This window comes from Bison bison, unplaced genomic scaffold (genome assembly GCF_000754665.1).
Source record: "Bison bison bison isolate TAMUID 2011002044 unplaced genomic scaffold, Bison_UMD1.0 scf7180017864032, whole genome shotgun sequence".
Lineage (NCBI taxonomy): Eukaryota > Metazoa > Chordata > Mammalia > Artiodactyla > Bovidae > Bison > Bison bison.
The window spans coordinates 4,881,857-4,894,421 of NW_011494604.1; the positions used below are offsets into that span (position 1 = coordinate 4,881,857).

General features: G+C 40.6%; 2 protein-coding genes across 3 annotated transcripts in view; one reads left to right on the forward strand and one right to left on the reverse strand.

Moving 5' to 3' along the window:
• Nucleotides 1-4,601: 4,601 nt before the first annotated feature.
• Nucleotides 4,602-10,583, reverse strand: CEP19 (centrosomal protein 19kDa). 2 transcript variants are annotated; one of them, XM_010834346.1, is made up of 3 exons: nucleotides 10,180-10,583; nucleotides 6,660-6,856; nucleotides 4,602-5,954 (listed from the first exon to the last, which is right to left on the reverse strand). In XM_010834346.1, the coding sequence occupies exons 2-3, from the start codon at nucleotides 6,787-6,789 to the stop codon at nucleotides 5,593-5,595; spliced, it is 492 nt and encodes a 163-aa protein (XP_010832648.1). In that variant the 5' UTR covers nucleotides 6,790-6,856; nucleotides 10,180-10,583; the 3' UTR covers nucleotides 4,602-5,592. The 2 variants fall into 2 exon arrangements, with proteins under 2 accessions (XP_010832648.1, XP_010832647.1); XM_010834345.1 differs by having other exon boundaries at nucleotides 6,660-6,859.
• Nucleotides 10,194-12,565, forward strand: part of PIGX (phosphatidylinositol glycan anchor biosynthesis, class X) — a 26,360-nt gene continuing 23,988 nt past the window's right edge. Inside the window, exons 1-2 of the mRNA XM_010834415.1 lie at nucleotides 10,194-10,430; nucleotides 10,488-10,680. Coding sequence (XP_010832717.1) covers nucleotides 10,194-10,430; nucleotides 10,488-10,680 — 430 coding nt within the window. The remainder of the gene's footprint in view (nucleotides 10,431-10,487; nucleotides 10,681-12,565) is intronic.

Here is a 12,565-nt window from a genome sequence, read left to right on the forward strand (position 1 = left end):
GTGGCTGTGCCAATTTACATTCCTACCAGTGCTAGAGAGTTCCCTTTTCTCCAAGCTTTCTCCAGCATTTATTGTTTGTAGGTTTTTTGACTGGTCCACTTTGACTGGTGTGATATTTCATTGTATACATTGTCCAAGATCAGGGTGTCAGAATGTCCAGTTTCTGGCGAGAACACTCCTCCAGTTTGCAGACTGTCAACTTCTTGTAATATCTTCACATGGTGGAGAACAGAGCAGAGCAAGAAAGCTCTCTTCTGACTCTTTTCAGGTCACTAATCCATTCATGAGAGTGTCACCCTTATGACTTCATCTAATCCTTATCCCCTTCCCAAAAGGTCCCACCTCCTAATACCATTATATTGAGGGGTAAAGTTTCAACACATTAATTTTGGAAAAGCAGAGTCATTCAGTTCATTCAACATTCAGTTCATAACACTTAGGTTAGGCAAAGAGTTCTTAGAATTGACACCAAAAATAAAACCTGTAAAAGAAAAAAACTGATATATTTGACTTCATTGAAATTTTAAAATTTTTTGCTTCAAAGACAAGTGATAACATTTTTAAAAATCCACAGAAAAATATCTGCACATCCTATATCTGAAAAAGAACTTGTATTCAGTGTATATAAAGAGCTCTTACAACTCATTAATGAGAGACAATTCAGTTTTTAAATGAGCAAAAGATTTTCATAGACATGTCTTCAAAATATCTGATTTTGTGGACTTAAAAATAGGTAAATTTTGGGACTTCTTTGGTGGTCCAACAATTAAGAATCCATGCTTCCACTGCAGGGGACATGGGTTTGATCCCTGGTCAAGGAAATAAGATCCCACATGCTGTGTAGTGGGATCTTATTTCCCACAAACAAAAAAACAAGTGAATTCTATGGTATGTATATTGAAATAAATAAGTTATACCTCAGTAAAGCTGTTTAAAAAATAGGAAATGGAACAGAATCAATATCTACAGTTCATGTGTTCTGAGAATGAACAAGAAGGGTCAAAGATAAGTGCAAAATTTCATCAAACCCAAATAGAGATGGAGATTGAAAAAGGTTGGAGAAGGTATGGAATAAATCCATTCATGCAATGAACACTTTCTGAGTATTTACTCTGTGGAAGTTCCTCAAGACATTTGGAAATGGGCAGCTTTAAAGGAAAGGGAAATTTCCTCTCATGCATATCAAAAAATAAACCCAATAAAAATAAATGAGCAGAAGCTCTAAAAAGACATTTCTCCAGAGAAGACAGATGGTCAAAAAGCACTTGAAAAGATGCTTACCATCACAAATTATTAGAGAAATGCAAATCAAAGTTATAATGAAGTATCACACCAGTCAAAATGGACCAGTCTACAGTAAGATTGGAGCCAGATCAGCAGGGAAGGGGACTGGGGTGGGGGTTAGATTTATTTAACAAGCTAAATGAGCTAAAATTTGGTTACATACTGTATTAGATAAAGAGAGACAAGGTGATATGTCTTCTTTTAACATGTTGGAGGCTTGTGTATGTTTATAGACTGCAGAGAAAGCCAGCAGAGAATGAAGCTGGAAATGAGAAAGACAGGGGCAGAGAGAGAAAGAATAATTGATGAAGCCAGCTCATAAGAGAAGATGGAATCCAGAGCCCTCTAGGAAAGCTAATTTCTCTGCAGAGTGGGAATTGAGAGAAAGTGAGGGAAAAATATTCTCATCTCACTTTTACACGCTGGTATTTTTCTAAAAATTTAAGATAGTGAATATGCATTAACTTTATAATGGAAAAACACTTAAAAGAACTCAGCAGAAGAATTAGCTTCGAACAAGTTACATGGAGGAAAAAACCTGTAACTACTCAGCTCATATGCTCTCCCCCTTCTGCCCTAGTTACAGTCCTCTGTTGCACATGTGTTAGTTTTGTTGCTTTGGTTGAACTATGTTAACAACTCAAAAGTAAAAGTTGTAGCTCATTTTGTACTTTTCTAATGCAACCTAGATAGCGTATTCAAAAGCAGAGACATTACTTTGCCAACAAAGGTTCGTCTAGTCAAGGCTATGGTTTTTCCTGTGGTCATGTATGGATGTGAGAGTTGGACTGTGAAGAAGGCTGAGCGCCAAAGAATTGATGCTTTTGAACTGTGGTGTTGGAGAAGACTCTTGAGAGCCCCTTGGACTGCAAGGAGATCCAACCAGTCCATTCTGAAGGAGATCAGCCCTGGGTGTTCTTTGGAAGGATTGATGCTAAAGCTGAAACTCCAGTACTTTGGCCACCTGATGTGAAGAGTTGACTCATTGGAAAAGACTCTGATGCTGGGAGGGATTGGGGGCAGGAGAAGGGGACGACAGAGGATGAGATGGCTGGATGGCATCGCTGACTCGATGGACGTGAGTCTCAGTGGACTCCGGGAGTTGGTGATGGACAGGGAGGCCTGGCGTGCTGCGATTCATGGGGTCGCGAAGAGTCGGACACGACTGAGCAACTGATCTGATCTGATCTGAATGCTCTTAATTTAGTGAATATAGGAGCTGTGCTCCACAAGCATAAAAAAACCCAAAACATGGATTGGGAAATGTGAGGCAGAAGACAGTAACATAATCAAAAGATAATTATTTTGATACATATGAAAACTTAGCATATGATGTGTATGCTCAGTCACTCAGTCCTGTCTGACTCTTGGTGACCCCGTGGACCCCAGTCCTGCTAGGTTCCTCTGTCCAGAGGATTTTCCAATTAAGAATACCAGAGTGAATTACCATTTTTTCCTCCAAGGGATCTTCCCGACCCAGGGATCGAGCACACATCTCTTGTGTCTCCTGTTTCAGCAGGCGGATTCTTTACCACTGCATCACCTGGAAAGCCCCTAGTATATGATAAAGGATGCATTTCAAGTCAGTGCAGGGAAAGATAAGTAATTCACTAGATAATGGTGTTGGTATAGTTGGATAGGCACCTGGACAAAAGTAATGTCATATTTTACAGCAAAATTAATTCCTGTATAGAAAAAATAATGGGATTAAAACAAAAAGTCTTAAGAGTGAAAAATTCCTTTTTAAATATGACACAAAATGCAGAAGCATACAGAAAAATATTGATCAATTGGACTTGAAAAAATTCTTTCTGGGAAAAATATCATAAACAAAGTGAAAAAAAAACATATGACAAGGTGGAAATATCTGCAACTCACATCGTACGTAGATCATGGACTATTTTCCTTGATAAATAACTTTTTACCAATCCATAAGAAAAAGACCAGTAATCCAACAGAAACATGAATGAAAGATGTAACATTTTTTATTTCATTAAAAAAAGGCTTCTCTCACAGTGTATGAAGTCACTCAGTCTCACTCATAATAAAAGCAATGCAAATTAAAACTATGGAGATACCATTTTTAAATTATAAAATTGACAAAGATCAAGTTTGATAACTCTTTCGATGAGCATGTGGGGAAAATAGGTACTCTTATGTACTGCTGATAGTTTAAATTGCTACAACCTTACTACAAAAATGTACTTACTGTGCATTGGTAAAATACACTCTACCTCATCTCCTATCATTTTTCTTTTGCTCAATCTGTTTTAGCCACACTGGCCTCTTTACAGTTCCTCAAATATATCAAGCACATTCCAGCCTTGGGGACCTATGTACTTCCCATTTTCCACTACCCCTGATACGCACATCAATTTTTCCTTACCTCCTTCAAGCCTTTGCTCAAATGTCACCTCTTCAGTGAGGCCTTCTCTGAAGTCCCGGTCAAAAACAGCAGCACCCACACCATCATTCTCTTTTTACCCTGTTTTAACTTGAGCAGTCATCTTATGACATTATTCTATGTATGTTTATTGTTTCTCCCCTCCAAGCAGACTGTAAAGTTTATCAGAGGCTGCACCCCCAGACTCTTGAACTGTAGAGGCTCAGCATGTTGTAGGTGCTCATTAAGTACTGAATGAATGAATGGGACTCTTTGGCGGACAATCTAGCAGTATCTATTAAAATTCCGGATGCACAAACCCAGCAATTCCCCTCCAGGCATCATTTACAGTTCTGCAAGATGGGGAATGTACAAGGTTATTTACTGTGGTACTGTTAGTAATAGTGAAAGGGGAAAACAACCCAAGGCCAACTTTTGAAGTAGATCATCTATATCTACACAGTGAAGTAATATGCAATTATGGTAGGAGCTCCAGCTCTGAAAGTTCTTTTGCTACCTTTGTTGTTTTTTGTTTTTTTCTTTCTTTTTTTTAAAATTTTATTTATAAACTTTACATAATTGTATCAGTTTTGCCAAATATCAAAATGAGTCCGCCACAGGTATACATGTTTTCCCCATCCTGAACCCTCCTCCCTCCTCTCTCCCCATACCATCCCTCTGGGTCGTCCCAGTGCTCTAGCCCCAAGCATCCAGTATCGTGCATCGAACCTGGACTGGCATCTCATTTCATACATGATATTTTACATGTTTCAATGCCATTCTCCCAAATCTTCCCACCCTCTCTTTTGCTACCTTTGGCAAATAAACATTTGAGACATGGCCATCTTAAATCCTTGGTGATACCACTATAAGAATGATCTTTTTAATGAGACTTATAATGCTCAAGAGAGTAGAGATGGACAGGTAGAAAGAGTAATTTTTACAACTTTATTTAATGAGTACTAATTTCCTTGCAGAAAACAGAGGATTTCTACCAATTAAATAATATTCTAATATGAAGAAAGATGTATCTATACATATATAACCGTGTACAACAAATATCTTCTCTTTGTAGATACAAACTCATGAATAGGCCTAAACTGGCAGTACTTATGTTCATTTATTATGGTATTATGGGTAGATTTCCTATTTTATGAAAAAACTTATTTATGAGAAGAGGTTCAGGTTTCAGAATGTCTTGAGTGTATATTTCCTGATACTAGGGCAGGGAGAGGGACCAGAATTCCCCTGCTGTCCATCAAATTATATCCATTTGCAGCTACAGAGCATTCGACAGGGGTTCTCCTCACAGAGTTAAATACATATAAAGATAATATATACAGGATAATCCTCTAGTAATCATCATGTCCTCCAATACTATCACATTATAATTTGCTTACTGTTCCTCAAATAAAATGTTCTAATTCCTATGTCTTTCCCAATCCCCCACAACATCCCTCTTTTTTTCTTCCCAATTTCTCTAATCAGGAATCCTACCTAAGCTTCTACCCAAATACTACCATCTCAAGGGCCAGCAAAATACCACTTTGCCACTGAAGGACAAAGTCCTTCCTGATTATTCTACCCTACAGTAATCTAGGTTCTGATCTTCTCGAGCCTTTATCAAGCATTTGGAACTAATCTTTTTGCTGCCTAATACCATTAAATTAGCTTTTCACAAGCTTTTGACTTATCTTCCAATTAGACTGTAAGCTCCTTAAAGGCAGATCCTTACATTTTGTTTTCCTATATTCCACACGCACCTACATAGTAGATGCTATTCATATCCTGGTTTGGAAAAGTAACACTCAATCCAAATGTGACCTAATACGTACAGTGTTCTTTATAGATTTTTCTACAATCAATCTATGGTCTTGTGTAAATATGCATTTACTCAATAATTTTTTTTTTCCAGTTTTTGGTTATCAGAACTCTTCAGCTGACTCTGTGTCCCAGCCACAGGACTGTAGCTGTTCATCCTGTGGGAACTCCACTTCAATATCATAGACAAAATTTGGATCATCCTTCTTCTTCTGATTTTTCTCAAAAAGTTCATCCATGATGCTCTTCCTTTTGGCAAGTTCCTTGTCATCTAGTTTGTTCAGGTCTTCCTCAGGATCAATGGTTGTTTCCCGTTGAATCTGTTCCATTGTTTCTGCCAGACTCTGCCCCCACAAGTTACCTCGTAAAAAGCTGAATAACTTCTCTAGCTGCTTCAGGGATACCTGTTCCAGGTAACCCTTGTGTCGTGGATTATTCTTTAATTGTTCAGCAGCTCTACTGCAATCTAGGAGCAAGAAACAAAACTATTACACCACACACAACACCACAGACTACTGAGGCCCCTCAGATTACTGAAAGCATTACTTATCATTACAGTCAAGTAGCCAAGTGGCTTTTGGGAATGAATTAAGTTACAGACCTATTTCTTTACATCCAGCTTTGAGTGTGATGGGGGAAGGATCGATATATTTTTTATTTCTGTAACTTAAAATCACTGTGAGGAGATGTTAAGTATTTCCAACTGAAGAAAATGTCTGAGAAGAAAAAGTAGTATTACAGCTTTAGATATTAGAATTGGTACTAAGGAAATATCAAGACTACAAATTAAAAAACACATTTGGAGGAGGAGAAGGGAATTAATATTATTGTATAATGCTATCTCATTTAATCCACACTGCCCAGGGACGGAGGAGCCTGGTGGGCTGCCGTCTTTGGGGTTGCACAGAGTTGGCCATGACTGAAGCGACTTAGCAGCAGCAGCAGCAGCTGACCTGAAAGGATTATCAATTTCCTTTAACAGATTAGGTAATGGATGCTCACCAAGATTAAGTAATTTAGTCAAATTTACACACCCTCTCTGACAGTCATGACTTGAACCTTGGTCTGTCTAACTGAAGGCCATATCACTCCATTACATGAGACCCAAATCGTTCTTATAAACTGACTCAGATGACAGTTATGATAAGAGGCAAGATAAAACATAAGATACCTGAATACTTGGAAAAGTTTCGGACTGGCATGATGCGCTGGCGACTTTTCCCCTTAATTTCATTCTCGTAGATTAAGATAATAGCCGGAGGCTGGAACCTAATTCCACATTTTTTGGCAGTGCACATCATTCTCACATATACTTCACGGTAAATCAGAGGAAATCTGATGACAATGTGTTAGTCACATAATGACTTCCTGCTAAAGGGGAAAAAATGTTAAGTGTTGGGTAAATCACATCCCTCCCTGCTTTTCCTCCCGGGTAAATCTGGCTCTAGTCCAATTCTGGAGATACATGGTCAGTTCAAGCTCAGTATTTCAAGAGCTATCTTGAAAGTTCAGTTTGGCCCTGGGTTATCCTTAATCTGTAGAATCCCTGGTTCATTGAGGGATGTAGGCAGGTTCACACCTGAGCCTAAAATGCAGTTCAGTTTGGATCTCTTAGTGCACTGTACTTTTAACCAAAGACTGTAGGAACCCCTCCCTGACTCAGCCCAAGAATCAACTTACAGGATCTTTTTTTGTCTACCAATTAAACAAGTATGTACAAGCACCCTCAGTGCCAAGGTACTAAGAATTTTTAAACTCTTTTAAATACATTATGTCCTGACAGGTTCCCCAGACCAGACCTCCGCCTCCTGTACTCATTCTACTCATTGAGGTATTTTTTGTTTGTTTGGTTTTTCACTGCACTGGGTCTTCACTGCAGTGTCTGGGCCTCTCTTAGCTACAGTGCACAGGTATGTAGGCTCTTAAGTTCCCTGACCAGGGAGCAAACTTGTGTCTCCTGCGTTAGAAGGCAGATTCTTAACCACTGAACTGGCAGGGAAGTCCTTCATTGAGTTTCTTGCCTTTTTTTTCCCTCACTGAGTTTTTGGTAACTACTTATTTAATCACCTATCTTTTCCCCTTCTATTCTGTATGCTCCTTGAGGGCAGGAAACATGTCCAAAGTTCACCACACTATCCCCAACACAATATCTGGATTAGGTATTCCATTGTTTGATTCAGTGTATCCTGTACATTCTCTAAGTGTTGACAGTCTAGAAGTCTGATCAAGAAGTCAGACCTGATGCAGAATCAGCCTTCACATTTTCAAGGCAACAAAGCTTATATGGCTTTTATTTGTCTCACTACATGATGTTTTTTCAGTTACAAGAAAAAGTCATTTTAAAGGTTAATATTTTTCATTCCCTCTTCTCTGCTCTCAATGCAAAAATAATTATAGGGAATGCTTTAGATGTGACTATGGTATTCTCAGGAAGATTTGCAAATGTCAAAGAATCTAGAAGTAAAACAGCAAAGGGATGATACCTTCATAAATTCAGTTCTGCCAGAGAATCACAATAGAAACAGGACTACTTGATAGATTATTGTAGAGTTGGGAGGGGTGAGGAAGAAACTTACAAAATAATAATCATCCCTGATTGCTTCCAGTCTTTTTTGTAGGCATAGTTTTAATATGTTTTTATATTGATACATACTATTTCCTGCCTTTTAAATATTTTAAAAACTTATTTTGCTGAAAGTGAAGTTGCTCAGTCATGTCCAACTCTTTGCGACTCCATGGACTGTAGCCCAACAGGCTTCTCCATCCATAGGGTTTTCCATGCAAGAATACTGGAGTGGGTTGCCATTTCCTTCTCCAGGGGAATCTTCCCCACCCAGGGATCGAACCCAGGTCTCCACACTGCAGGCAGATGCTTTACCCTCTGAGCCACCAACGTGGATTTACAATGGTGTGTTAATTTTTGCTATAAAGCAAAGTGACTAGTTATAAACATATATACATTCTTTTTTATATTTTTTTCCATTATGGTTTATCACAGGATATTGAATATAGTTCCTTGTGCTATACAGTAGGACCTTATTATCCATTCTATATATGACAGTTTGCATCTGCTAATCTCAAACTCCCAACCATCCCTCCCCCAAACCCCCTCCCTCTTCGCAGCCGCAAATTCGTTCTCTATGTCTATGATCTGTTTCTGTTTTGTAGATAAGTTCATTTGTGTCGTACTTTAGATTTCACATACACTGTATTATATGGTATTTGTCTTTCTCTTTCTTACTTCACTTAGTATGATAATCTCTAGGTCCATCCATGTTGCTTCAAATGGCATTATTTCATTCTTTTCTATGTCCTGTCTTTTAAATTTAACAACCCATGTAATTTTGTCTTTAAATGCAAACTTAATGTCATTCTAAAATGCAAACTTATGTTATGACTGCAAATGTTTTGTTCTATGGATATACCATAATCTATATTATTCAGCTCTTACTGTTGGACTGAGAATTTTTATTCTTAGGAAATGGATCATATATAAAGAACAGCTTTGTCAAATTATTGTATTCTGTCTCTCATTTGATGCAGTGATCCCATCCCACCCCTTCTTTCTTCTTTTCCTTCTCCTCCTCCTTCTCCATCTCTTTCCTTTCCTTCCTTTTTTTTTTAAAACCAAAACTTCCCCCAGTTTGCCTCACTAAAATTTGATAGTAAACTTTCTAGAAGATCCTAGTGAGCACAATATAAATTCCACACACTCATGTGACTGTATTAATAAATAATGCATGCAAGTGATGCTCAATAATGAAGTTTTATGACTACACTCTTTTCTTTCTTTTTAAAATTAAACTTTTATTTTTACTAAAATATTGTTTGTATTCTGTTTAAAATGTAACATAATTTTATGAGGCTCATAATAAAGAACTGCTGTTCTCTCCTGGTCCCCTTTCCATAGGTAATCAGTTTCAAGTCTTTTAAATGTTTCTTCCAAAATCTATCTCTATATTTAACAGCATGCTTATATTGCTATATTGAAGTTTAGGTAGTATCCAGGTGGCAGTAGTGGTAAAGAACCTGCCTGCCGATGCCAAAGACACAGGAGACACGGGTTTGATCCCTGGGTCAGGAAGATCCCCTGGAGAAGGAAATGGCAACCCACTCCAGTATTCTTGCCTGGAGAATCCCATGGACAGAGGAACCTGACGGGCTACAGTCCATGGGATCGCAGAGTCGGACACGACTGAAGCGAATGAGCTCTGACATCTCTCGTCTTTAAGACATCCATCCTAGGGCCCTCCATTCTGCTCCAATCTGCACCTGATACTCTTCAGGTCTGCTTACATATTCAATTCATGAAGACAGACGACACATTTACCAAGTTTTTCTTCTAGACATTAATACTTTCCTCCCCAGGGATCAATGACTGGCATATCTTGCCAAGCATCGCCCACAGCATCTAAGAATGTACGGATTTTGCCATCAGGTAGACGATCCTCTCCCTATCCATGCCCCTCACTAGTGCAAGGCTGACTTTCTTATCCATAGAGAAGTACAGAAAATGCATCTTCTGCTGGTCAACGTCTAAAACCTGTCCACCAACCGTAGTGCACCTAGGAGCACTTAACTTTTAAGGCCAGGCAAAGCCTGGCGCTGCAGAAAAAGACGACAGCCACAGCTTCGCAGACGTGACTGTAGGGTGAATTCTCCGGCAGGAAGATACCTGCATCGGCAAATACCTGGATGGAGGAGAATGCCGGGAGCTCGGCTAGGCGGTTCCCAGGACAGCGTGCGGGGTTCAGTGTCAGACTCGGGGTCCACGGAGCTGTCCCAGAGCAACAGCCCCGGTGCACGTTACTGCGCTTGCGCCATTCCTTGCTCCGCCCCCAACCGTGAGGGCGAGGGGCGGGGCGACGAAGGGGCTAGACGACGGCCTATCGCTATCCCCGAACATTTAGGGGCGGGGAGCCGGGAAACTGCAGGATCGCAGGCGTGAGCGCAGCGAATCTTCCTTCCGGGTCCCAAACTCCGCGACAGTGCGCTCTAGGAGCAGTGTGAACCTTGTGCACGTTCCTCTGATCGCACTTTATCCCCGCGTGCTCTTCTGGGGCGCGCGTTCTCCGGCGTCCTGGCTGCCCCAGCGGTGGCCGTCAGGGCAGTGGCCTGGCTGCTTCTCTGGGAGGCGGCTGGGTTCACCTGCTCGCCAGCCACAACGTTCAACAACACCCACTTCGTCTCCGGTAAGGGGCGGAGCTGGGCCTCGGGAGTGGGGCGGGGTTAAGGTCTGAGAGGGTGGGGAGCACTCGAGGTTCCCGAGACCTCTCAGTTCGTCCCTCTGCAAACGTGCTTCTCGCGACCCTAGAACTGTAGGGTGAGTGAAAGTGAAGTGAAGTTGCTCAGTCGTGTCCGAGTCTTTGCGACCCCACGGACTATATCCCACCAGGCTCCTCCGTCCATGGGATTTCCAAGCAAGCATACTGGAGTGGGTTGCCATTTCCTTCTCCAGGGGATCGGGAATTCCCGACCCAGGGATAGAACCCAGGTTTCCCGCATTGTAGGCAGACGCTTTACCGTCTGAGCCACAGGGAAGTAGGGTGAGTAGCAGGAGGTAAAAAACGAAGGCTGCAAGTTCCTGGACCTCCCACCGCCCTCGCCTTCATTCTTTGTGACCAGTCCTGGTTCTCTGGAGAGGCAGGCTTTGTCTTTCTGAGGGACGGGCAGCACTATTACTAAAACGTTGTGAAGTACAGCCGTGAAGCATTTTGGGGTGCTCTTGGGATGCATGAAGCTTCTGACCACTGCGGGACCAACAGAGCCTAAGTGCCCTGTGAGGTGTGAGAACCCTAATCTAGAGTACCTACACTCGGGGAGCGTGGAAAGGGGAGGACGACTAATTTTGTTTTACAAACATGTTTGATAATAAACTGGATTGTGCTAGGGTTTCTTTATGACTCTGGGCTGGGCTAGCGAGTCGATTCACTTCTTTGTGCTCAAGTTCGTGGGCAGAAGTGCTGTGCTAGGTGCTGTGAATCCAGCCCTCGTGGAGCTTGCAATGTAGTAGGGGAGATGGGTAAGTGCAGTAGTAGTTACAATAAAGTGATAACGTTTGATAGGGAAAGAAAAGTCAGAACACACACACCAGGAAAACCAGTACGGAAGCTGTCTTTAAAACCAGCATATTAGACTAGTATCTGTCAATCAGTGTAGTTCTGCTTTTGTGTGTTTACGTATTAGGTTCTCAAATTTATTTGAAGAAGGAATTATTAGGCCCAAAATAATTTTCGAACAACTGGGCTTATTGATAACTAAAGACTTTACAGCAATTTGTAAAGGGGGTCAATTTCCAGAGCCAATTCAGGCCACAAAAACCAAGTAAAGTAAAATTTAAGAGTAAAAATCTTGAAAGTGAATTCAGATGCAACAAATTCATTTTGAAAATGGTACCTTTGCCTTAAAAATCATAAATAATCTAGTATTTGCTATACTGTTTGTAAATTAGCTTTTCTATCATCCCAAGATAAATGAAATTTACCATTTTCTAGTCTATACTCCATAGAATTTAAGCCTTTTAATCTGACCTTTTTTCTAATTTAATTTATAGGCAGATATAAACCCTTCCCCCACCTCTGTTAAAATTAAATATTGAAGAAATGTCTGAATTTTTACAAGAGATATTCTATAAGTTATTTGTTTGGGAAAGGATGAGATACTTCTCCAAAGTAATTAAGGATTTTGTTAAATAGCAAGAAGAACTGAAATACCTTAGACTTTAAAAGTCAGGCAAATCTTACTTCTAATCAGTGACTTACCTAGTTGTATGACGTAGACAGTTAGTATTTATGTCAGAGTTTACTCCTGTGTTGGCGAAGGAAATGGCACCCCACTCCAGTATTCTTGCCTGGAAAATCCCATGAACGGAGGAGCCTAGTAGGCTACAGTCCATGGGGTTGCAGAGTCGGACACGACTGAGCGACTTCACTTTCACTTTACTCCTGTAATGGAGAGGGAAATGGCAGCCCACTCCAGTGTTCTTGCCTGGAAAATCCCATGGACAGAGGAGCCTGGTGGGCTACAGTCCATGGGGTCACAGAGAGTCGGACATGACTGAGTGACTTCACTTTATTC

Excerpts from the sequence above, each read along its gene's own strand:
- CEP19 (XM_010834346.1), bottom strand. The coding sequence starts at position 6,789 with ATGATGTGCACTGCCAAAAAATGTGGAATTAGGTTCCAGCCTCCGGCT. Across the intron at positions 5,955-6,659 it reads AAACTTTTCCAAGTATTCAG|ATTGCAGTAGAGCTGCTGAA; the intron begins GTATCTTATGTT and ends TCTTGCTCCTAG.